The 25,355-nt window shown below is 41.0% G+C and overlaps 3 protein-coding genes across 3 annotated transcripts; 2 read left to right on the top strand and 1 right to left on the bottom strand.

The window, feature by feature from the left end:
- The first annotated feature begins 649 nt into the window (after positions 1 to 649).
- Positions 650 to 1,846, top strand: LOC120287305 (probable aquaporin NIP7-1). The gene is given in 6 exon segments (XM_039300064.1): positions 650 to 766; positions 858 to 997; positions 999 to 1,080; positions 1,160 to 1,354; positions 1,462 to 1,523; positions 1,627 to 1,846. Coding segments are annotated over 6 exon segments (816 nt in total).
- Positions 1,847 to 3,074: 1,228 nt separating this feature from the next.
- Positions 3,075 to 13,709, top strand: LOC104422917 (hypothetical protein). Its single transcript, XM_039300065.1, has 2 exons — positions 3,075 to 3,274; positions 11,986 to 13,709. The coding sequence occupies exons 1-2, from the start codon at positions 3,075 to 3,077 to the stop codon at positions 13,280 to 13,282; spliced, it is 1,497 nt and encodes a 498-aa protein (XP_039155999.1). The 3' UTR covers positions 13,283 to 13,709.
- A 4,012-nt stretch (positions 13,710 to 17,721) lies between these two features.
- Positions 17,722 to 21,339, bottom strand: LOC104422918 (deSI-like protein At4g17486). The gene is made up of 3 exons (XM_039300755.1): positions 20,664 to 21,339; positions 19,419 to 19,706; positions 17,722 to 18,286 (listed from the first exon to the last, which is right to left on the bottom strand). The coding sequence occupies exons 1-3, from the start codon at positions 20,800 to 20,802 to the stop codon at positions 18,012 to 18,014; spliced, it is 702 nt and encodes a 233-aa protein (XP_039156689.1). The 5' UTR covers positions 20,803 to 21,339; the 3' UTR covers positions 17,722 to 18,011.
- Positions 21,340 to 25,355: the final 4,016 nt, after the last annotated feature.

Consider the following 25,355-nt stretch of genomic DNA (forward strand, 5'->3'; position numbering starts at 1 on the left):
GAATTATCTTTAGTAAAAAATTGAGAATAAATTGACCCGTTTATGAAATAAATTCGATTAAACGTAGTCTGAACCCGCTTCACTGCCTATTTAGCGAATGCAATTGGACCATGTCAGTCGACTGGCAAGTACTTTAAGCATTCATAGCAAGCCTATCACACTCTTTAATCTCAGATTGGAAGAAGTCGATAATTGATTTTAGGAAACTTATTATATCCCCACTTTATAGTGTAAACGGGAAAAGGAGGTCCACAGAATCAAGATGTGTAGGAATCGAAATTGTTCAACTTCTCAAGAGAGACAGTTGAGCAGCGCAAGTTCATTCTTGTTCCTACTTCTGGGAGCAACATGCGAATCGCGCTGAAGGGTCTTCGTCTTTCTCTGCACTTGCCTCCGGGACTTGACCTTTGTGATTAGGTGTGAATATCATGTGAACGACACGGCTGTATAAGCATCGTCTCTCCGATCAACCTAATCTCTGCTGCTATATCTTCGACCGTGCTTCTGCCATATCTGTCCAAGACATCCTTAAAAGAGTCTTAGACCTGGTCTGTTAAAGTCTTGCAGTTTGGGGTGTGGATGACATGACGACAGGCTTGAATATGAACCAGTTCCCAAAGAAGCAGCATCGCCCGCAAGCAGTCCCTCGATGGAGGATCAAGAGAGCGGCCGCAACGTAAAACTGAGAACTAGAGATTGTTCAGTGCTTAAAGATTTCATCCTCGGTCACTTTCCACAAGGAGCGAAGCTTAATACTGCTCGTATGGTGAGCTAGATGCTCTGACCTAAATTTTCACTAGCTTCAAAATCTTCCATAAGAATAGCTCAGTGGATGTCTCTGTTCCATTCAACTGCAGGTATTAGCAGAGGCTATAGGAACTTTCATACTGATGTACTGCATATCGGCAATACTATCAATGACACAGCTGCTAAAAGGTGAAGTGGGCCTAATGGGGTACGCCGCCACGGCTGGGATGACCATAGTCATCATTATATTCTCTAGGGCCCATCTCTGATGCTCATGTTAATCCAGCCATCACAATCGCCTTCGCAATCTACGGTCACTTCCCGTGGTCTAGAGTGTGTGCCTCACTAATTATCCAATTTCCATGACCAGAAACGCCAGAGACATTTGTTGATGTTCTCTCTATTTTTGCAGGTTCCACTCTACATTATTGCTCAGTTGACAGGTTCAGTATTGGCGACCTATGTTGGAGCAATGGTCTACGGCGTTGAATCGAGTCTCATGATCACACGGCCTCTCGGAGGCCTGGCTTCTGCCTTCTGGGTGGAGTTCTTGGCAACATTCATCATGGTCTTCCTAATCGCGGGATTGACTTACAATCATCAATCAGTAAGACAGAAATTTTGCGCTTCAATACCCATTGTACAGATATGCTGGAGACAATAGCCCAAGTCAGAGAATGTGATAAATTTATCATTACGTTGAAAACTTTGCAGGTCGGCCCGCTATCTGGATTTGTCATCGGAATAGGCATAGGACTCGCCGTAGTGATCGCGGGGTGAGCGTGAACGCTTGTTCCCATCTGCAATTTCATCAGGATAAACTTTTTCTTTTGAAAGCTACTCAGTCAGACATCCTGAGCTCTGTTTGCTAATTCCCAGGCCAGTATCGGGAGCATCAATGAACCCAGCGAGATCGTTAGGACCTGCGATCCTCAGTTGGGATTTTGAGTCCATCTGGATATACATCATGGCGCCGGTTATAGGGGCCATCGTGGCTGCTTTCGTGTACCGCCTTCTTCGCCTACAAGGCCGGGAATCGAGCTCCACTGCATCTTCTCCTAACACCAGTTTGCTGATCTACTCTCAGGCGGCCCTTTGATGCAGCACGGGAGACAGGGAGGATATGATGGAGACTGTAATTGTAAATTAGTTAATAAACTAGCTTAAGGGTTGTCAGACTAAAGATATTCAGTTAATAGCAATATCTGCTGGAAAAATTTAGAGAATATGAAAACGAAAATAGTTGGAAATCTTTCGAAAAGATGAATAAAATAATATAAATTGTTTGAGGCGTGTATGCGCTATCTTTAAAATGATTTCGCCTTAGAGTAAAAAGCTCAATGCGATAAGTTCTATTAGTATCATCCAAAATACAACAGAGCAGAATAACAGAAGAAAGATGAATAATGTTATGTGTACAATCCAATAGATAAATGAAAGATATTTAAAGAGGAAAAACAATATATTTGTTTTGACTTACGTTTCTCTTTTCAATTATGTATGGAGTAACGATTTGTTGGTAAAAAAAGAGTCCATTGATTTTTGCATTTAGTGAAAATCGTTACAAAATGTTATAAAAGCATTATATATTGACCGTGGTCAAAACCTGTTACAAAACTCATTAAATTATACAACAAGAACAAAGAAAACTAAGCTTGAAAATGCAGCAACATCCATCCTCAACCTCAAGAATGGGAGCAACCGGTGTTGCGAAGTAGGAGCGAGTTGCTGAACCTGAACGCCATCACAGCCACGTCGAACTCCACCAGATTGTCCTCCATCTGGTGCGCCCCGATCACGAGGGCAGTGATCGGCGTCGACCCTCCATCCACGAACCCCGGGCGCATCACCTCCTCGCTCACCCTCACCATCGAATTCACCCTTCGATCCCCACTGCGCGTCACTCGGGAGCACCAGCGCCATGGCCGGCACGTCCGGCCCCGCCACTCCACTCCTTATGCTCCTTGCGTCGAAGCACGCCCCGAATGGCGTGATCAGGTCCACTCTCCTCATCTTCTTCTCCGCCGCCTGCTTCAAAAACTCCGCAACCAGAGCACTATAGATGGCCGAGTGGAGGACCGTGTACGGAGTCAGAGTACTGATTTTGGTCCCACCTCTTCCGTTCTTGTCGATAGCTAACGACGATGCCTTGAAATGGACCTGAGCCAGATTGACCTTGATGGCGGTCACGTCGACGAAGTACAGGTCGGACGGAGATGCGGAGCCATGAAAGGGCGGTCAGCTGACAGGATCGATGAGGAGCGACTCCAAGAGGTCCTGTTTGAGCAGAGGCCTGAAGTACGGCCGCCACTGACGTAGAAGTCGCCATGGCCGGGGAGAAAGAAGAAGAACGGGAGGCAGAGAGCGAGCTTGTGGGGAGATTGAGGTCGGCTGAGAGCTTCATGGTGATCGGGTGGGCGATGGAAAGTGCCACCACGCCATTGCCGGCTACGGGAGATGCCGCTCGTGAACTTCGGAGGCACGCAAGAGAAAGGAAGTTGCCGCAGAAAATGGGAGACGAGGATGAGTGCACCGTTAATATTTCCGATTTTCTTTTTTCTTTTCTACATTACACAAAATGGACAATATACAAAGAAAAATACAATTTACGACATACATCAGAAATTGAGCTTTACTCAATGTGATACCTCGAAAAAATACACTAGAAGTGTCAAAAGTTATGTCACTCACTTTGGTGTCAAGAAAGTTTTTTAATCACTTAAGTGCCAAATCGGATAAAAAACGATCATTTTAATGCCACCGCAAGATATTCTGTGCCAAATTAATTACTTGGCTTTTTATATTTAAAAAAAAAGTTTTACGTGGCTTTTAAACAACGTTGTTTTCCTTCATCTTTAAGAAAACAACGTCGTTTTGCTGTCATACATGGATGGCCTCACAAAAACGACACCGCACAGCTCATATAGGATTGAAATTGGGGGTTTTTTTGTCCGATCTTGCCTAACGCCAACTTAGCTTGCTCAATCACCATCGCTCGGCCTCCGTCAAAGTTGCTCGACTAAGTGAGCGCGAGAGGCTGAGGTTGTTGCTCGGGCAAGAAGCGACGGGAAGAATAGGAGGTGAGGGGCGGAGGAGGAGGACAAGAGCTTAGTTTGGTCAACAATGTCGGACCACCGGAGGTGGAGTTGTGCCGTGCTGGTGCCGGTGCCGTTGCTGGTGTCCTGCTAATGCTCGGTGTTGGTGTTGTTCTTCGAGGAAGAAGATGATAGTGGAAGCCCATGCCATCTCTCTCTCTCTCTCTCTCTCTCTCTTAATTTGGGGATTTCTCTCTCTTGGATTTAAGGTTCTGAAAGACGCTAAATGGCGTCGTTTTGTTTACTTCTTCGGCAAGCCACATTAGTTTCAAAAATTAATAAAAAAAGTGTCGTCGGATTTCCAATCAATCAAATCGGCGATGACACTTAAATGATCGTTTTCAAAAATTTTTAGCACTTAAGTGATCAAAATAAACTTTTGACACCAAATTAAAGTCGTACACAACTTTTGGTACTTCTAATGTATTTATCACGTGATACCTCCTATGCTCACCCTTAATCATTACTTACTTATCAAGTTTCATATAGAAATCTTTTATATCACCACCTAAATTTGATATTTCATTGCCCCTCCTAATATACTGTTGTTTAGCCGGTACTTGTCACCACCATAATGTATTATTGTTTGGGTAGAATTGCTTATTCTTAGCATAGTCCCCTTTGGCTTCTAGTATACCATGCATTATAAACATAAGATTCATTTATGAGTCGAAGATAAGCTATAGATCATAGCTACCTATCACCATATCTACCCTTTTGTTTTGTCAATGGGTATAGGTATAGGAAGAAGTCCTGTCAAATAGAAAAAATTTTACAATGTTTTGAGGCCAATAATGGACCTTGGCCGGCACAGTAGCATAGTAAATAGAACTCTTTATCATTCCATGAATAGTCAATAGTCAACGCACATGGTTACACCTATGACTCAAGAAGGCACTTGACTGAAACACACACATGTATATTGCATGTAAATCTCCTATTGTTTTTCTATGTTGTTTTTGCTATTAGTATTTGCTATATTTGTTATGAAAATCACAACATCAATTAGGGAAAGTTGGTAATCCTAAATTACTAAAGTCATTATTACAGAATACTATCTCGTGTTTCGTGCTCCTTTTTAATGCCATTGTGTCCCACTTAATGAACACTATGTATCTAATACTCCCAAAAATTCATTTTGCTGATTACAGAAAGACAAAGTAAAGATCTATGCAGTTCGGATCCCAAGAAAACTAACCAATTTGACACGGCTCTATTTAAATTTCTAATTGATATAGATCCTAGCTACCTAAGCTCCATGAAATTAGCAGCGATTTAAGCACTCGAATCTTCCTCGATTTGAATGAATGTACCAAACCCCTTCTTTTGGCTTAGCCCATGAGCGGTAAGGAGATAATTAAGATAATACAACAAAGTTCTAATTAGGTGCAGAAATATGTGGAACTACTTGGAACTTTTGCACATGGTGGGGTTCATTTACTTCGTCAATTGTTGCCTTTAATATCTAATTCGCTAACTTGATTACATGTTCAAACCAATCGCATCAAGCATTCAATTTTCAGCTATTATCAAATAAAATTCTTTCAATTTCTTATTCGACATATACGATCACCGACACTCAAATGGAGTGTTAAATTGTTAAAAACTATCCTGAGTTCATATTAGTCATGTGAATTATGATCAAGAGAGTCAAAAAATATATCCACGTTGCTGACACGTTTCCTAATCGAATGCTTCAAGTTTGCTACCATCGAAGAAAATCAACTCTGAAAGAAAATTCCAAGGAGTCCCAAAGAAATTCAATCGTGGTGTCCAAGGTGCGCTTTCGAGGGGTTTGAAAGGTCTCGAATAGGTACGATCGGGGGTACCTGGCCTGCGACTTCATAATAGAGAAAGGAATCGACTTGACCCGTTTTGGCTTTTGCTTTGTAGGAAGAGTTTACTTTGACTCAGGACTCGGACCAAGATCGAGACTTGGATAGTTTGGCTCGGTCAAGACGTGTAAAACATGCATTTCACACGAAATAGGACTTAATAATAATTTTATTACATTGGACAATAATTTCATTAGGGATTCAACAATCGCACCATTCGACAAAGCTAATACATAGAAAAGGTACATGTTCCAAAACCGTAACCGCCAACATACACGGCAGGAAATTTCAAGAGAATAGTAAGTTAGAAAGGACGGTTGGAATCGTTTTGCTCTTGAAAACGTACACGAACTTATGTTTGAATTTTTCCGTCCAAACTTTTGGGGGGTCAAATCAAGGAAAAGTAACTCCTCTCGAATTGTCTAATCCAGTGCACGCATTATACATCTTTTGTGAGAATAGATAGATCGACTTAGGCTCATTGGATATGACTCGAGCTATGTATGTCAATTTTGTTGGAGCAAGTGTGACGTCTCAATAGGATTGACGTCTCAGTATGCTAACTATCCATCCACTCACAGCGCCGAGGTCTTAGTCAATATTGTTGCTTACAGCCCAATGACACAATGGTTCAGTAGGCAATTTAATTCATTACCTCTTCTGTTATCATCCTATAAACTTGCCAAGAGTTATACCCTCTTAGAACCAGATCATTTAATAACATAAAAAGACGGGGTTGCTAGAGTACCTCCATCTTGCGACATAATTTCAAAACTATAGCATCTGGATGCTTGAGATATAGAAAAAATATTAAACGAAATTTCAGTATGTGTCTACTAGGGAGGTCTCTCTCCAAGAATTTAGTTTATATAATCCCACAAGGGACAATAGGACCGGTATGGAAAGGCTCGTATCACGGCACAAATTTAGCGGCCAGACTGGATAAAAGAAATAAATCGTCGTAGGTCTTAGGTTTTCTTTTATTTATCTTATTCCTTTTATTTTCTCATGAATTGAAAATTCAAGGGTTTAGGTGTAACCATAGCCAAAAGGTCTCGAGATTCTTCTCTCTTTCTTAAAGTTCAAATGCGCGTTTTTGAAGCTTCTAAGCTTACATCAAATCCCAACACAGTTTGACAATGGGTTAACGAGCACAACGCACACTCACACTAGAATGTCAATGATAAAATAGTATACTAATTAGCAGCTTGGTGATGACTAATTTGTTGTTATATAAATGCAAAATTGATGATTTCGTTTGGTGGTATTTGCTGTCAAGGGACGAGAGTCACAGGCCAAGCAAGTCTATTTCGTGCGTGAAGCTGAAGTTAGCAAGGGTATCAATGCACATGGTGGGCCTCTTTGGGGACTCTTCTGAGATAGCAAGCTTTCGGCTTTTTAAAAGAGGGTTTGGACAAGATAGAAGCTGGCAATTTCCCCCTTTTTTTTAAGTTCACATTGGTTCAGACACGCGAATCGAATTTTAAAATTACGTGCAAATCATTGGATGAGCTTATCTGCAATGGTACTTAGGTGCATGGAATGATTTAGTTGAGATAGATTGTCGTCCAATTAAGTGTAACCACAGTAGACTCAACTAATCATTATGTGATAAAGAAGGTGTTCTAGACCCATAAACTGAAACCCTAGAAAGAATGACCAGTGCCATGACAATGTCCACCCTTCATGGAGTCGAACATAAACTGATTTAACAACTGTAGACTTTGCATATGGTATAATGTGGTAAGCTGTCGAAATTCATGTGGGTATTATTAACGCATGCTTTCGGAACAATTCGTGAGTAGTCAAATACCGGAAACTCAGAAGGTTACAATGTTCAAAGAGCTGACTTTTCTTTTTCTGTTTTTTCCCCCTTTTCCGGTAGAAATTAGCATTTCTTTAGACAACAATGGAACGAGGTTTCGTAAACGAAACAGCGGGCGTACACCCTGGAGAATCATTGTCCAAAGTAGCGCCAACAGAATTACTAACGTCTAAAGGTTCATTGTCTTTAACCAAAAGGCCCTTAACACAAATAGGGGCAGAATTAAAAATAAAAATAAAAAATTAAGATTCTTCATACATCTCCTCCAATTCGTAGAGATGGAATTCATCTTGTCGTCCATCTATCTAGTTCCTTTTGTAATCGATGGTGATGGCGCACTGCCGTCCGCCGCGAGTGCAGCGTGGTGAATCGGAGAGGGGAATGGAAGGTTGCTGCTTCGGAGAGCAGAGGTGGGTTTGTGAGTTATTCTCAAACTAATTTTGACCCTTCTGTCGAGGTTATTTTTGCCATTACACTAAAAAAAATGCTGTGCTTAAGCCATTTTCGGTGGGGTTGAGAATGGGTCTAAGGTAGAATCAAGAATTCGGACTGAATTGGCCATAAGAATAGGTCCTGTTCCAAGTTTCCGTACTTAGTGGTACTGTCACTTGGTAGATTCCTGGGTAAAAATTGAACTTGGAATCAATGAACTGTAGTTACATGTTTTGAACTTTTTATTATTTATTTTATTTTATGTGTTCATCTTTTATGGGATTATCGTTATTGATAAATGAGGATTTTTGTTCTTGCATTTGTTTTTATCTTGCTTTACTAAAAATGAGAAATAAAAAGGAAGGGAAAAAAAAAAGAAATTGGACGGTTATGGGTAAACCTTAAAATCAGTTGATAAGATAGATTTCAAATTTTAAGGTACGCGAAATAATTTCAGATTCCAAAAATTAAAAAACCAATTGGACAAGCCTTTATTAAATATGCTCAACAAACATGCCTGTGTGCCCCCAATTAAACGATACGACAAGAGATGGGAGTTAGTCCATCAATTTCAGAACCATCACTGAAAATCACAGATTCTAAGGAGGACTCCGCTCGAAATTTGTACCAAATCTCTTCTGCAAATAAAAAAAGAAAAAGAAAATTGCTCTATAATTCTATCTAGTAACGTGCACAGGTCGTTCTCCATGTATTTATTTTTCGGCGAAGACATGTTCCAAGTTTTCTGCATGAAAGTTTCGGAAGTCCAAGCAAAGCACGTGGAACGTAGTTACTCCCATATCGACTCTTGTCTGTAGACACCCCTCGACAGCGGTTGTGTCATAAATTGGACTTTTTGTGCCGTTAGAAACCACTTATTACGTCATATCAAACATATGTTTATTTAAAAATTCTTATTTGCCTCTGATGCTAAAAACAAGCTCAAAAATTATTTCCCTTGTTGTCACGTTGTCTGCCCGTTTACAATCCCCTTGCATTCCCTTCCCAAAGCTTGCCGATAATTATAGAAACATCCCCAGTTCCCTAAAATGAATCCCAAAATCATGAAAAGGAATCCGATTTTATTTTCTCGAAACTTCCGCAATCCCATTATTTACGAACACGGATGTTCTTAGTTAGGGCCAGGCATTAATACGTTTAGTAAAAGTCTGTTTGATACTCATCTTATTTTTATTTTTCTATTTTTTATTCCCCAAAATAGAAAAATATAGAATTTTATTTAATAACGTCAGTTAATTTTTGTATTTCCCAAAAATAAGAAAGTGGCCAAAGAATAAAATTAGAATAAAAAGAAGAGAAAAAAGAATCTACTTCTTTGTTCTCAGGAACTAGAAAAAAAAAACTATTTCTAGATAAAAATTGTTCTTAAGAATAAAAATGTTAACAAACACAACGAAGAAACCTGCACTTATTCTTTCCATCCGTGATGATAAACTTAAACATGCGATACATGACATCACGAGTGCCTCCAAAGTACTGGATCGGTGCATTTTCTCTTACGTCAATACCGAACTTAGTTGGCATGCAAAGACAATAAGGGATCGATAAAGGAATGGCTAGGGTCTTTGCCTTTTGGGCTGTAAGGTTGTCTACTTAGCGTGTTGACGATTTAAGGAAATGGGACATGCTTGTCTGTCAGCGGATCCGAAGGGTACATAATTCTTCTCAGCATCCTAATCCAGAGGCTTCGCATTCTTCGGTGTCTGAAGATTGCTGGATGGAATTATGCCCGATTTGATGGATTCCAGTTGTTCGTCTTTGCTTTTTGTTCCGTTGTTCCCGCGAATGGCGGCCAGGTTGTGCGACGTTTTCAAAGGGATTCTCAGCATCAAGTTGCCGAGATTGCTTGATTAGGAGCCATTCTGCTGTCCAACTGGTATGTTTAAGTCCCACATTCACGAGACACATGCCATGTTTCAACTGAAATTGGACGACCGTGGACGATCGTGGTCTCCCAACCGGAAAGGGAGAGAGAGAGAGAGATCCTAAGAGAAGTCAGTTACCATGTTCGATGAGTATCCAGCAAGGCAAACGCATCCTTTTTTTTTGTTTTTTTTCTCTCACCTTTTGTATCGATGATTACATGATTATAAAGTTTATAGAATCGATGAGATTAGCTCGGAGACGACATAGGAGACGGTGGTGAGGCCAAATTGCAGTCCTTATCCAAAATGATTTTTTATTAATATTTTATTATAAATTTATTGTGGCTCTTTTCTTACACCAACAAACTTTAGGGTTTCACAATAACCAAATATTATTTGATCCGGACAATCCATCAACTTACATGATCTTGGTAAACATAATAAGATGTTACCTACCACATTACCTAAATATTATGAGCAATATGTATTTAATGAAGAGCAAACCAAGACGCAAATAATCTTAGAACTACTCACATACGTTCCGACCCTTTATGCTATTATGCTTATTATTTCACAAAATTGTGAGACAATTGAGGTAAGTCAATCGCATCTCGCTAATGAGCGACCGTGTGTCATGATAAGTTCTACAAGGCTAGTTTTTCCCTTTGAACGAATATGGTATATTCTACGCGTTTCCCGAACGTACATGATACGTAAACTTAATGAGAGATCTACCCTTGTGCATTCCACGCAGCAGCAATGTTTTCCGCGTGTAGGAGGTATAAAGTAAGTTCCCACTGCCTCGCCAAGGAAAAGATCTTTTTTCTCCCCGTCTCCACAGACTGAACATTCTTCCAAAAAGGTTGAAAGGAACGGCACGAGCACGTCAAAACGCGGTCAAAAAAGCGGGTTCATCCGGGGGGGCCGGTACGTAAAGGACCAAGAAAATCGTGCAGAGAGACTCCCAGACTTCACAGGCGACACGCTTCCCAGTTTTACAGATAGAAAGCACGAACGATACTTGCAATATGCAGTCCAGCCAGGAATCTCTTATGTATGCAACTCGCCTGGCCAGTTCCCACAAGTTGGCCGAACTTGGCCCTTCCTCTGGGGCCTTCAACCCTATGATTGGGGGTTTTTCATTATATTTTTTTTCATTTATCAAGTGTTTAATCAGAGGAAATTCGGTGGGTATTTAATTTGGGAACTCCGTATTTTTTGGATTAATATGACAGAAAATCCTAAATTAGACAAATTTACTTTAAATTATTATTTTTACATTAAAATAATCCAAAATTAATAAATTTATGACAAATTTACAACAAACTACTTTTAATCACTAAAAGCCATAAACAAGTATATTTATAATAAATTTACCATTCATTAGTTTTTATTAAATTGAATTAATATTACGAAAAGTCACAAATTAATACATCTGTAACAAACGAATGGTAAAACCTCAAACTGATATACTAGTCTACTATTACATGTCATCAAACTCAACTAATTTAATATAAATTAATTAAGGTTAAATTTATCATTAGTATATTAATTTAGGATTTTTTGTAGTAAAAAAATTAGAGTCCGACCATAACGACGAATTTATTATGTTCATGCATAAGGATACTGAATTCCCTAGTTAAAAATAAATTTGTTATAAATATACTGATTTGGAATTTTTTACGATATTAATCCTATTTTTTAATTATCTAAAGGTCTTAATAATGAAAAATCCAGTTATTTCTAGGTGGTATAACGATCCATCGGTAGGAGTCGCGCGTTAATCATGCTCGTGCTACCTACCGTTGGTTGCCGTGCCACTTTTAAGTTGTTACCGTGGATTTTTTTCGAATACATTTTCGTGGTAACCACAAAGAGTGTTGACTATTAGAGAAACTGAAGGAAAAAAATGTCACTTGCACCAAAAAAAAAAAAAAAATAATAATAACGTAGAAAAGCACGACAAAGTAGAATGAAACGAACCAACGAAAGAACAAACGAAGCACGCTCCCCATTCAAAAGTCTGCGCTGTCTCCCCTTTGTATGCGTGTCTTGGAAAAGTCTCTTCTAAATTTCTACAACAGTTTTTCTTTTTTTATTTTCTCGGAAACGTCCATTTTATATTTTTATTTCCATTATGTCCCTTTCATTCTGGAACAAAATAGAAAAACTTCTTTAATCTTTCCCTGTTTCTCTCTCTCTCTGTCATCCTTATATATATATAATCTCCACCAAAACCCTTGGAAAATAAGCTCCGTCTCCTCCATTTCGCAAGAAACCGAAACACCAAAACCCCACCAAAACAAATTGCACCATGTCCACCCACCCCTCACCCTTCCTTCTTGCTTCCGCCCTCCCTCCGCCGCCGACGATAACCTCCGCGCCGAGGCGGCCCCGCCGCTGCCCCCGCCGCCCCCGCCCCCGCCGGGGAGCGACCACGCGAACCTCACCACCTGCCTCTACCACACCCACCTCGGCCTCTTCTCCCTGACCTGGTCCAAGACCCTGTTCGGCCGCTCCCTCCACCTCAGCCTCCATTCCCACCACGGCTCCAGCTTCTTGGACTACAATTCGTCGCCCCTCTCTCCGTCTTCTTCCACATTCTCCTTCCAGCTCCACATCAAGTCCCTGGTGTTCTGGAAGAAGCAGGGGTCCAAGAAGCTCGATGCCGACAAGACCAGGACGGGCGCGAGCATCCGGATCTTCTGGGACCTCACGAGGGCCAAGTTCGGGTCCGGGCCCGAGCCCGAGTCCGGGTTCTACATCGCGGTGGTCGTCAACGGCGAAATGGCGCTCCTCGTGGGCGACGCGGTGAAGTCGGCTTACGGCAAGACCAAGGCCCGGAAGCCGGCGGAGAGAGGCCAGGCCTTGTTCTTGAGGAGGGAGCACCTGTTCGGCCACCGGGTGTACGCGACGAGCGCGAGGTTCGGCGGCAAGAACCGGGCGATCTCGATCGACTGCAACGTGCACGGCGAGGGGAAGCTGTGCATCAGCGTGGACAAGAGGAGGGTCCTGCAAGTGAAGCGGCTGAAGTGGAAGTTCAGAGGGAACGAGAGGGTCGAGGTCGATGGGGTCAATTTCCAAGTCTCCTGGGACGTCTACAACTGGCTGTTCGAGGACGCCAGCGATTCTCATGCGGTGTTCATGTTCAGGTTCGAGAAGCTAATTAACAACGATGAGCAGAGAAAAAAATGCGGCGGCGGCGATGACGGCGTTCAGGCGGTGAGCAACCTCCTGCTGTGGTCGCAGCCCTCGTGCAGCTTCGGGATGAACGAGATCGAGCTCCGGAAGATGAGGAAGAGCAAGTTGCGGAGCGCGAGGAGCTCCTCCTCCTCCTCGATATCGTCGTCGGCGTCCTCCGGCGGGAGCTCCTCGATCATGGAGTGGGCGAGCGCGGAGGAGAACGAGCTGAGCGGTCCGTTCGTCGGGTTCTCCTTGCTCGTTTATGCTTGGAAGAGATGATGCAGATCCGATCCCGTTCCATTCCACTCCATTAGCGACAGCAATTGAATCCCTCCGAAAACTTCGGAATTCCTCACGAGTGCAAGCTAACCTTGCTCTATTTCTTTGAGGAACACGAAGTCAAAAAATTTCATTACATACAGGAAGATAGGCGTGTAAATTCATAGGTAATTTCATTGAAGAATTGAGATTGATGTCATTTTTTTTCCCGGGTTCACACTTGAGAAATTCCTTCCTCCTTCTCACGGTAACCATACCACAAGAAAAGGCGGATTGCACTGCACATACATGGCTGTTATTGTTTTCGCAACATAAATTATGAGTTGCGCATTATAATTTAGGGTCGCATCGGATTGTATTATACAACTGTCCCTCTTCGTATGATGCTGGGCGGTCTAGTGAAAAGTGAGTTGTCTTCTTTGTTTGATACCGATGCACGATGAGGAAAGGGCAGGGATACTTTCCCTTCTCCGACCAGAATACAGGACACGATGCATGTGATCGTGGGTCATCCGTTTTCCTTTCCTTTTTCTTTTTTTGTAGCGTAGCTTTTGGTTCGGGTTGTGCTCGGCTGGCATTGATTGGGCGATAGGACAGACGACAGCGCCCCCTCTTTTTCCTTTCTCTCTCTCCTTCCTTCGTCGTCCCAACATCTGGCGAAACCGATCTCGACCGTCGAACCGGACGACTGCTGCCTCGGGATCCGTCTCGAGGAGCGGTTGGATTTTCTAGTTTGCGGTGCGTTGAAGAAGGCTGGGGACAGGGCAGGACCTGGTCGAAAACGGCATCCGAAGGGAATCGGAAATGAGCCGGCCAGAGAGAGAGAGAGAGAGGGATATGCGTTGGGGGTCGGGTAAAAGGGGAGGTTTGAAAAGTTGACCGTTTGACCGCGTGGTTCTGGCCCTGTCCTCTTTGGCTCCCGTAGGACCACTTGACCAGATTAGTCAGTCTCGTGAACCAAAAGCAAAACCACAATTATATAAATAATCCGATTTTTGGTTAGGTGAAATCACACGTTTTTTCTTTTCTGGGATGATGTTTAGGTGAATTATGAATGCTCCTAGAAATTAATGTTGCCTGAACTTGGTACTTCGAAGTTCGCTCTCTTTGCTTCTTCTATTCACAAAGAAGTCGCTTCCCTCTTTGTTACTGCTTTAGTCATGGTAAAAATGACTAAAATGCTTCAGCTTGGCGCGATTGGTTGAGGTGTTGGAGATCTCCGGGTTAAGAACCAGAGGTCGCTCTTATGAATTTATAAATTATATGCAAACTAAAAGTTAGGGTCGTCTTCGTTACTATAATTCCAGACTACCGATTCATAAAACTTGTACAGTATTTGAGGGATCTCAGAGGAACCAAGTTTTCATACTTGAGTCCTTAAATTATTAAAAGCAAAGTGACATCTTCCGTGTCACCATGATAATTTATAGAGTCTATATATTATGATCAACAAATGCATGTGAACAAACAAGAAACATCGCTCTCCTAAGTTATATTCGAACCTTTGACTCAATTGATTTTAAGTACGCACATAAATTGTTCAATCCACAAATTGTTCAATCCATTGTTCAATCCACAAATTGTTCAATCCACGTGCATGACCCGCTATCTCTCCTTGACTAAGTGCGATGATGCGCAGTATTTTCCTTCTTAGTTTATGTGGTGCGACACAAATTTGATACTTCATCCCTTACTTATCTTGCGAAAATGGGTTTTCACTCGAGTTCATCCGGTTCACGAACCACACACTAACTTCCAAGTATCCCGTGAACAAAGTTGGTGTTCCGAAACCCTGTCCAGGATAGCTAAATAAACAATGCAAGTGATCACCAATTAGTGCAAATCATGGCGTTTGCTTTGTCCTCTTTCTCAACATATGATTCCTGCCCAATGCGATGTCACGTCAACTCACTAAAGATATCGTAATGGTTGTTCGCTTTCCCTGGAAGAACACTTACGTTAGAAAAAAAAAGCCACTTTGGAAAATCGAGATGGGGACTTTTTCTTTTTCGTTTCATTGACTCCATGGGGTCTAGTGTTGGTTGGGATCCAACCTGTAATCTAAATCTTCTCCAGGGTTCTCCCTATTTTATTCCACTGAACAAGTATTTCTTTTATTGACCCAACAGACCTAATGTCATAAAATAGTTGATTTTGTGTTTCCGAAGTAAGGTTCGAGTATGCACGATGTACCAACTATGTACCGACGGTTGGGTTGAAACCAAATTTTGAGACATGAATAGAAGAATTCTTATGCCCGCATAGCCTTGTCCTTACTCAATTACCTCAACAAATCACTGTCCGGGAGGACCTGCATGTCCTTAATTTCTAGCTGAATTCTGGAACATTTTGGAGTTGTTGGAACTAATTTTATCATTAAAGATTGATACCCAACCGCAATTCATTGACAAAACAAAGTGAAGCCACCGGCAACATAAGTACCTCATTCTAGATCTATCGATGCACTTTTCATGTTCATGAGGAAATTGTTCAATTAATCTTATTATACCGATGTCAATTAAATCTTAATTTCTTTTATTTTGTTGATTTAGTATTAAAATTTTGTGCGAAATTCAAATGTAGTCATTTCGGTCAATTTTCGTCTGAAATAATTGACGTAACAATGTGCCAAATAAGATAGATGTCAATAACTAAACTGTTATGTCAGTAATTTTTTTAAAGAAAAATTGATTGGAAGGATTATATTAAAATTCCATGTAAATATTTAGAAAAAAATTGAGAAAACTGAAAAATTTAGATTGAATTGATTGAGTAATTTTCTCAAAAACTTTTGAGTTGTGGAAACTAATTCCCATCATTAAATATCAAGGTCCAGCTACAATCCATTGACAAAAATGAAGTAAAGCCTCCGGCAACATAAATAACTCCTCCTAGATCCTGCTGATGTGCTCCTCATTTTCCACGAAGATGAGCTGAACCGTTCACATGGTGGAAAAGTCGTGTGGTTGGAATGACAATGGACTACGTGTGCCCCGTGAAGTCTGTGTGTACAGATTGAACGAGTCAAAATGAGAAGACTTTGCCCGTACGTACGTTTCCAAGGAGTCAAAGTTCCACGCCCTTTGCAAAATCTTATTGTGACTGTGACTTGTAAGTTTCCTGTAATCTTCTGGGTACTGCGCTTTTCAGGCTTTAAAAGGATGCAATTTATGACCGGAATAAGGGTGGTGGGTTTGGATCTCGCGTCTTTTGCCACTGAAAAATCAAGTTTGACGGGCCATAGAGCCGCAACAGAGAATGAAAAATTCAGTAGTCAAAAGGTGATGTCGAGTTGGCTATGGTTCGGGAGGCAGCATTAAGCTAGTTAGGCATTTGTATTGGGGCCGTACTGAATTCATAATCAGCATTAACTTGTGCAAATGCAAAGTATTATATAAACCCAGAAATATTAAAATTCATTAGAGGTACTTGCTACAGTGCAACAAGATCGCACAAGATCTCAAGCCAACCGACCATCTTTGTACACATGAACATATGGTGTATAGATAACTCACTTGAATTTTCATCTCGCTTTGTAAACAAGTATCAAACCTTGCATATCTCGTGCTCTTGCATATCTTGTGCTTGTGATATATATTGTCTCAATTTTTTTTTTAATTTGTACTTTTCATATTGCTAGGCATCATGAAAAGGGGTGTAATTGCTAAATTTACGGGACAAAGTCAATGCACAGTACAAAAAGATGAGCCAACATAAACTTCTAATTTAAGTTTTGTGCCCGACATAACGAATAAAGTTCAGGAATATCATGAGCTTTCATTGCAAGCAGGTTCTCTCTGGTCGAGTACTTCCAAAACGGTGATATGAGCAAGACTCCAACCACCATTATTAGGGCCAATAAGCAACTCCACCAGCAGGATCACAACTTAAAGACAGAGACCCAACTGAACAATATATAAAAAAGAGTAAAAAATAAAGAAAGCTTCTATTGACAGCAAACATCACACATGCATAGTGAATATAGTGCTGAGGCTTGATATGGTAAAAAGGAGAAATAGGGACTCTGCAGATCTAGGATTGAGGTTAAATGAATTGAATTCTCAGAAGAGGCGTGCTGTGCAGGTTAAAACATGGCACATGCAAGCACAGGACAGTTCCATGATCTTGAAATCTGATGACAAGCATCCAATGCCTGATGTGAAAGCTTTCGCATTGTTAAACCAGACTTTAGGGGGGAGTGGATTCAACCGAAGATTGAGGCACAACAACTAGTGTGATGTAGTGGGCTCATGCTTTCATATTCAATTATCTCACAGGGCATCAACTTCAGCCTGGAAAATGGTAGTGCTTGGGAACACTTGGGCCCTCTAATCATCTTGTGAATGTCTCCAACGGCACACCTCGATCAGTCTGAAGGCCACATTCTGCGGATCCTAAAACCCATCATGCTTACGACAAAGCATCTGAGCTGAGATTCGTAGGAGCAAAGTTTTTTGCATAATGATTAATGTACAGGAAAAGGAAAAGGAAGAACATCATTCCTCACTATGAAACATTCGATCACTTGTCAATCAAATAAGCTGATAAAAGGAAAACATTTTACATGGGAAAATATGCCTTAGCTCATCCACAACCCTAAAGCACAAATCAGCAGGTTCACCAGGATAAAGGGAGACGGGGAAGAACTTCATCAGAAATTTTTTTGCAATCTTCCCTTTTCCCTTCTGCGGTGATGATTCTAAGGCCCTAGATTAAGAGTGCTTCTCTCTTATTGAAGCTTTACTGCTAGAGTTGCAGGTGAAGAAGTAGAATGGATCAAAGAAGAACTTGGAGGAAGACAGTGTCTCGGCCTACTGTTTTTGCTAGCAGAACGCAGATGGCGAGATGATGGCGTATCAGCTGAACGACTGGAAGAGGGGAACCTGCTCGATTGGCTTCTCAGTTTCTTCTTCTCTCCTTCAAGGATCACTTGGTCCTCTGATCTGATTTGCCGAACCTTTGTCTCGTTTAATCCAGCAGGAAGCACGCAATTGCAGAAGAAACCTAATCATCCAAATAAACCAAAGCACAGTCACTTTTTTTATTGTGTTATACAACAATAAAATCAAGCAAAAATTAAGACATCTCAACCCCTACTCAATAAGATCAGACAATTTCTCTGACCCTCTATCTCTCTCCGTCTAAACAAAACAAGGTCTCAGAACATACAGGTAGTCACCCGGCATTCATCAAGCCATGACAACATGGCATATAGGCCAGCCGCATTGGTTCTACACCGTGCAAATCAGATACTTAGACAATGCATCTGACATGACTAGAAAACAAGAAGCATCTTCTCTCTTGCAACTAGATTGGCTGGTATGTAAAAGGAGATTCAAGATGGGGATCCTCAACATATTCAGATCCTTTAGCTGGTAAAAGAAGGCAGGATCATTTCGATTGGTATTTCCCTGTCAAAGATGAAGCATTTACCAAGAGCACTTTAAGATAATCTGTTTCACCTGCAATTTTCTGTATTTTCTTCCCAATTAGCTATAAAAATACCCTATATAGCTTGATTGTGCATGGTAGATGTAGTAATTAAGATAATTCATGGTGCAAATACAGAATTCCATAGGCTAAGTAGCATCGGGTACTTCATAACAGTCACCATGCAATGGAAGCAGGTGACAAGGATGGCAAATTTACTATTATAAAGACTCAACTAAAAAAGGGTACCTAGCTTAGCGACGCAAGGCTGTACTTCTACTTCTTGACAAGAGGCTAGCAATACTCACCCTGATGCCTTAAGGCCAATGATTTGAAGGAAAAGTTGTGAAATCAGTGAACTAAAGCCTAGGCTGCTAATGGATCTGGAAATATAGTAACTGCTGTGGAGATCCTATTGTCAAATATATCAAGAAGTAAACTCGTGGCACTTCCAGAAATCAGTGGAATATGAAGTAAATGCGAGGGATTGGATGGTTGAAGGATGCTGGTCCCATATGGTAGTAAAAGGATTTCAGCAAACTGCATTGCAGTCTAAGATCTCAGTACCATATGTTTCCCAATGTGTAAATGAGTTATAAGAAAACACAAGCAAAATATTATCATTTTACAATGAATACGAAGGAACTAGAACTGTGGCAGGCAGGACAAATAATGAAATGACATTTATAATTGTATCATATCTTACCAAGTCGAGCCAGTCGATTGACCCAACGAGGGATCGGTTTCCCTGTCAATCTATTGCACACGTCGTTGCAGAAGTGATTGCAATTTTTTGTAATAAGATGGTATGTGTTTCCAGAGTACGCTTCAGCTAGTTTCTCCATAAACGAGCGGACTTCTTTGGGGCCTAAGTCTGTCTTTCCAATCAAAATTGATTTTCTGAAGGTGAAACCAGGACAGTGCTTTGGTTCAACTTCAAATATTCCCGTTGTTGCATGTTCATGTGCTCCAAAACCATATTCAACATTGTGTACTGCAAATGGAACATAACAAAGACAAATATCCTTAACTGGAAACAGCACAACTTCATAGACATTCAAGTACACGTAAACACAGAAAGTCAGAAGCAGTATACTATTCATATAATAGTATGCAATCCTCGTGAAGGAAAGAAAAATAAAATTAAGATAAGCTAATCAGAGTATCGATCGACTCTAGCTTCAAACAGTACGAATTAATTTCTCCCTCTCAACTAACCCAACCTAACGAAGCTTTACGTTGTACTAGTCATTAAAATCTCCAGTCGAGTCTCAGAAAGTCCAAGAAACCAAAGACCAAGTCTGCTAAATTAGGTTAGGGTCGATGGTAACAGCAGCAACAGCTTCAGCAAATTCAACCACTTCACACTGCGTTTCCTCCAGTTTCCAGGGTAACCAAATAGAGCAAGTGCAGATCCTCGTCTTCAACTCCTGTCATCGGCCCAATCATAATGCAACTCCAACCTACGATTCAACAGGGTATGCAAAGGCAAGTCCAGCCAACGATTCAACAGGGTATGCGAAATGTACTAAACAAAACATAATTATACATCACAACGCAACTCCAGCCTATGTTTCAACAGGGTATGCAAAAATGCACTAACAAAATATCATTCTAAGTATATCTGCCTTCAATTACACTAAGCTAGCTGCTCAAAAAAGAAGATGGACAATTTGGCCAATCACTAGCTACCGCGAGTTGCCTTCGTCTCCCCCAATACGCCTCAGATCACGAAGAGCGCCGACAAGAACCAGCTGCTGCTTAAGCTCAAGCATTTTCTTCCCGTTCAGCCGACACGAATCCGCCCAAACTCGAAAACCCACAAATTGGATCACCCACGAGAACCCAATTCCACCTTCCAGTTCACTTGCACCGTCGGTATCCCCAACGACCCACAAACCCAACACGGAACGAGAACCCAAATCCCACAACCAAAGCTCAAATCTTATACCTTGCACGCCGGAGTGATACACCCCGAGCCCGAGCCAATAGGCGTACCCGTTGATCGGGGTCAAATCGTACACGTTCAAGTAAACCAGGAAGGACCCGTTCCTCTTCTTCCGGGTCACCGTCACCATGTTACACAACATCTCCGGCAAAAAAAAAAAGGAAAAAAAGCGCAACCTCCACAAGACTCCCACAAGACGAGACGGGAGCAAAATTAGCGACGGAGGGAAGGCAGACAGGGCAAGGAGGGAGGGAGGGAGGGAAAAGCAGAGAGAAAGTGGGGATCCAAAAGAAGTGATTGCGCGTGCAGGGGCGTGGGGGCGTGGTGGTGGGGAGCCTTATTATATTGCAGACGGTAAAACACAACAACAACAACAGCAAAAGCAACAGCAACAGCAGCAACAGCAGCACCAGCTGCAGCAGCAGCAATGATGACCCGGGATTGGGAACGCCGCAGGAGGAGGAGAATTTCAGCAGGAGGGCGTCGAGATAAGGGAACGGGAAAATGTTTGAATTTTTTGGGGAAGAGAGAATCCTCGTAAGGAGGGAGGGAGGAAGGAATCGGGGTTGGTTCTGTAGTTTCCATCGGCGGCCGACAGCGTCTTGGACGGATCCGGATATCCTCGGGCCCCGTATTCTTCCCCCCCAGATCGATTTTCCTCGTTTCGGATTTTTTTACCCTTTTCGCCTCTTTGGGTTGGTCTTTGCTGGGGAGAATCCTCTTGCCATTTCTAGCTGAACTTGAAAAAAAAATTAGGAGAAATTTTAGAATACATAATTTTCCCTTTTTTTTTTTGGTTGTTGTGGGGGGACAATAAATAGATGTTTACCAAGAAAATAGCTCAGAGAGTTTTCCACTCGAGCTCGAGAAATTTTCGGACAAATAAATTCAAAAGGACTGTGTGTCGTGTCAATGAGGAGAAGGAGGGTATTGACTCTTCTTTTTCTTACCGATCCGCAATGGCATCTCTTCGTCCTTGTCGCGAGACAAGACAGCTTCTTTAAATTTCGTATTCAGTAGTCATGATTAGTAGGGAACTACGAAATCTATTACAAAGTGATATCTTTTGTGCATGAGAAGGATATCCGTCGGTTGCTGTTCACTTTGATAGGAGATACGAGCTTCTATATGATTTTTCTTTTTAATGGAAATTTGACCGTCTATAAATGAGACACCAACAATGGTCGGGCTGATTAGATTGGGTTACATGGGATAATTGACAACAGTATTCGCTGTCTAATTCCATATGCATGTAAGTTTCTTGTATATTTAAGCTAATCTCATGAGCTTTATTTGGCTACTGATTGAAAATTCTACTAACTTAGGTTATTGCAATTATTCACATTACCATCGAGAATCGACGATGACAGCGATAGTTGATTACAATATCTATATTGAGGGAGTAGTAACTTACCCAACTTCTCCACAATTAAAATATCAATGTCATTGCTTACATACAAATGACACGTTATAACTTGTTGCGACAATTAACCTTATTTTTTCACCAAGCAGCCAGTTGACTTGGGTGACTTTGGGAATGAGAAATGGAAAATAGTCAAACTAGACACGAGGGTTAGATAGCCAATCTTTTGGAGTTAGGTAATGAGAGGGAAGAATGGACACTACATTGGATGGACATATATTGGATTGGACTGTTCTTCTACTAATTAATGGTTATAATTCTTTAATTAAGCAAAGTCCCGTTGACTTATGTAGGACTTGGGGAGGGAGTAGGAGTGCATTTAGGTTTTGACGGGCTTTCTCCACCCAAGATTCTGCGCCAATGCAGCAATGCACTACAAGAGTGGGAGTCCTACTCCCACTCCCAATGAGAAACCACTTTTAGTCCCATTCAACTTCCATGATCTTTTTTAATGCACATATCACCCCTAAAAGAAAAAAAAAAAACTATTAAAGAGGTGATATGCACATGCGAGGAAAAAATTATTCTAAAAGTCTTAAATTTATTGTATAACGATTTCAATTTGATTAATTTAATTCTAAAATTTTAATAATTTTTTAATATAGTCTTTTTTTTCCGATCAATTCTACCTATAAATGTCTGACGTGGTGGTCTAGTCGATGTCAATCATCTTACTCGACATAACTAATGCTAATATGAATAATTTTTACAATTTTTTTTTAATTTTTTCTGAATATTTCCCTTTTAACTTTTCTTGTATTTCTTTTTTTTTTCTTATTTCTATTTGTAGGTCATCGGGTCCTCGCCTATGGCTGGTAATCTCTATCGGCCATCGTTGAGGGCTTGACAACTAGTGAAAATAGGAAATAAAAAGAAAAAGGAAAAAAAAAAGGAAAGGAAAGGAAACAAAAATGAAATGAAGAACTTATTTAGAAAATCTTTAAAAAAATGTTGCAAAAATCTTTCACGCTTAATACTGGTTGTGTTATGTAAGACGGTTAATGTTCATGTAAGTGATTATGGCCAAAATTGACTAGAAATGACTATATTGAAAATTTATCAAAAAATTTAGAATTAAATTAATCAATTTTGCAAAAAAAAAAAAAAGTTAGATTAGATAATTTATCACTAAATCAGCCGCTGTAGAACAAGTTCAGGACTCTTGGACAATAATCCCATGCGTTAGAAGTTATCAAATAAGTTACATTATCCGATTGTCCATCCTATACGCCATGCATGTATAGTAGCCACTACTCAATTAGTTTTTCCAAACCATCAAATAAAATGGGTTTAGAGAAAGGTCCAATATAATATATTTCAAATTGGAAGACTTGGCGTAGAAACCGGTCAAAATCTAAGAGCACCACATGCGTTCGAAGAAGAGATTGTAATAATACAACCCCCTAGACGGGGTCACGAATCCAAAAGGACAATAGTTTTTATATGTCTGATGCAGACTGGTAAGTAACGAATGTGGCTGGGGGGGAGCGACCGTGCCCATGCGCATAAAATTTCATGTTCCAATTAATATTTTAAAGCTAGCGTTCTTCTGGTCCATTCAGTGGGGGAGAGATGGGCAAAGCCCAAGAAAATTAAATAGTGAATAAATCAATAAAATTAAATTAAATAGTAGATAAATTAAATTAAAGTATAAAAAAAAATGGATGAAATTGAGCATGTGGGGAGCAGCATGATGTGGACGTGTATCGAAAGGCGACAAGGGAGGAATAAATAAAAGGTGCCGTGCGTGTCGGAGGATGGCGGGGTGGGAGGGACCGCGGTGGAGCTAACATCATTTATTCCCATGCCGGGCGGCCTGGTCCTTGGGCTGCATGGTCTGCTGAAATTCACCTACTAAAGAAAAGTGGCATTGCAAGTTGGCAAGTCCCATGGAATGTTGACCCGCTCTAGGTGTGGTTTTTGGGATCGCCAATGTGATCTAATCTTGAGATTTTTCGTGGGCTCTATAGATTTGGCTTGTCCAAGGGCATCATATAACTCCAATTAGATTGAGAGATATTTGATTAAAATTGTCTTCCTATTTAAGCATTGAAAAATGGTAACAGTCTGATTAATTTATGCTTCGATCTCGTATCTAATGTATCATTTTGTGGAAATATTTCAAATATAACTCTAAAGTTGGATTGTTTTCTTAGAAATTTTTTAGAGTGAATCTTATCTCAAATAAGATTCTAAAATAGGTGGTTTAATTTCCAAAATACACTAATGTGCATCTCATGTGTTTCTTTTCAAGTTATGGTTGGTGCCAATGTTTATCCAAAGCATTTTTTTCCCTTTTTGCCCTTCCTTATGTGCATCTACTCCTTTGTTATGTCTATGAAAGTCGTGGCCGCGGTCAAAGATCACAAGCCTTGCACGGGCATAAATTTGTGATTACGTGAGGTCGGCCACCTCCATGGCCCCGAGATTGGGGCTTAGCTTAGTCAATTCGCTCAATATTTGGCTGTGAGATGTCGAAGCTCTCGAGTGGCCATGGCCATGACCGAGGGCTTGGAGATTGAGTGACCATGGACACGAGTGAAAAGAGCTGGAGAGGGCAGTGCGTGAGGAGAGAGGGAGCAACCATAGCTGTGAGCTCGAAGTTTGAGCTGCCATAATTTGAAGATCAAAGATCTGGTAGCCATGATTGCAAGCTAAAAAGAGAAAATGGCAATGGCTGCGAGTTTGAAGCTAGAGCGACCATGGTTGAAAGCTCAGAGATATGGCGGCCACGACCGCGAGTGAGAAGAGAGAGAACAGCCATTAGCATCGTCGAGCTAGCGTAGGATAGGGAGTAGTTGTAGGTGATGCTGGTACATAAGATTTATTGCGCGACTTCCTCACGTCGAGCGAAATCAAGTACTGGAAATGGGCTGGCAAAGTGCGGAATGAGGAAGAAAATGAGAGAAAATAAGAAAGAAAAAGAAAAGAAAGAAAACAGATAAATGCTCCTAGACGAAAATGCCCCTACCATGGCTTAGAAAGTGGCATGTGAGATGCCTATTGGTGAAGATTGGCAGGGTTGATGGGTCGGGGGGGGGTGTGTTTTGAGACAAAATTGCCAGCTTCAGTGCTTAATTTGAGACACAATCCACTTTGAAGACATTTCTAAGGTCCCATTTGAGGGCCCTATTTGAAATTTCCCTTCTTCTGTTTTGAGTGATAACATTAATTTTGCTCAATTATGTGGATTTTCAGCAAAAATGCATAGATGAGCCACCGCATGCTAACTTGTGAAGAAACATGAAAGGATTGTTTTCGGATAGAGTGTT

This window comes from Eucalyptus grandis, chromosome 8 (assembly GCF_016545825.1).
Source record: "Eucalyptus grandis isolate ANBG69807.140 chromosome 8, ASM1654582v1, whole genome shotgun sequence".
NCBI lineage: Eukaryota > Viridiplantae > Streptophyta > Magnoliopsida > Myrtales > Myrtaceae > Eucalyptus > Eucalyptus grandis.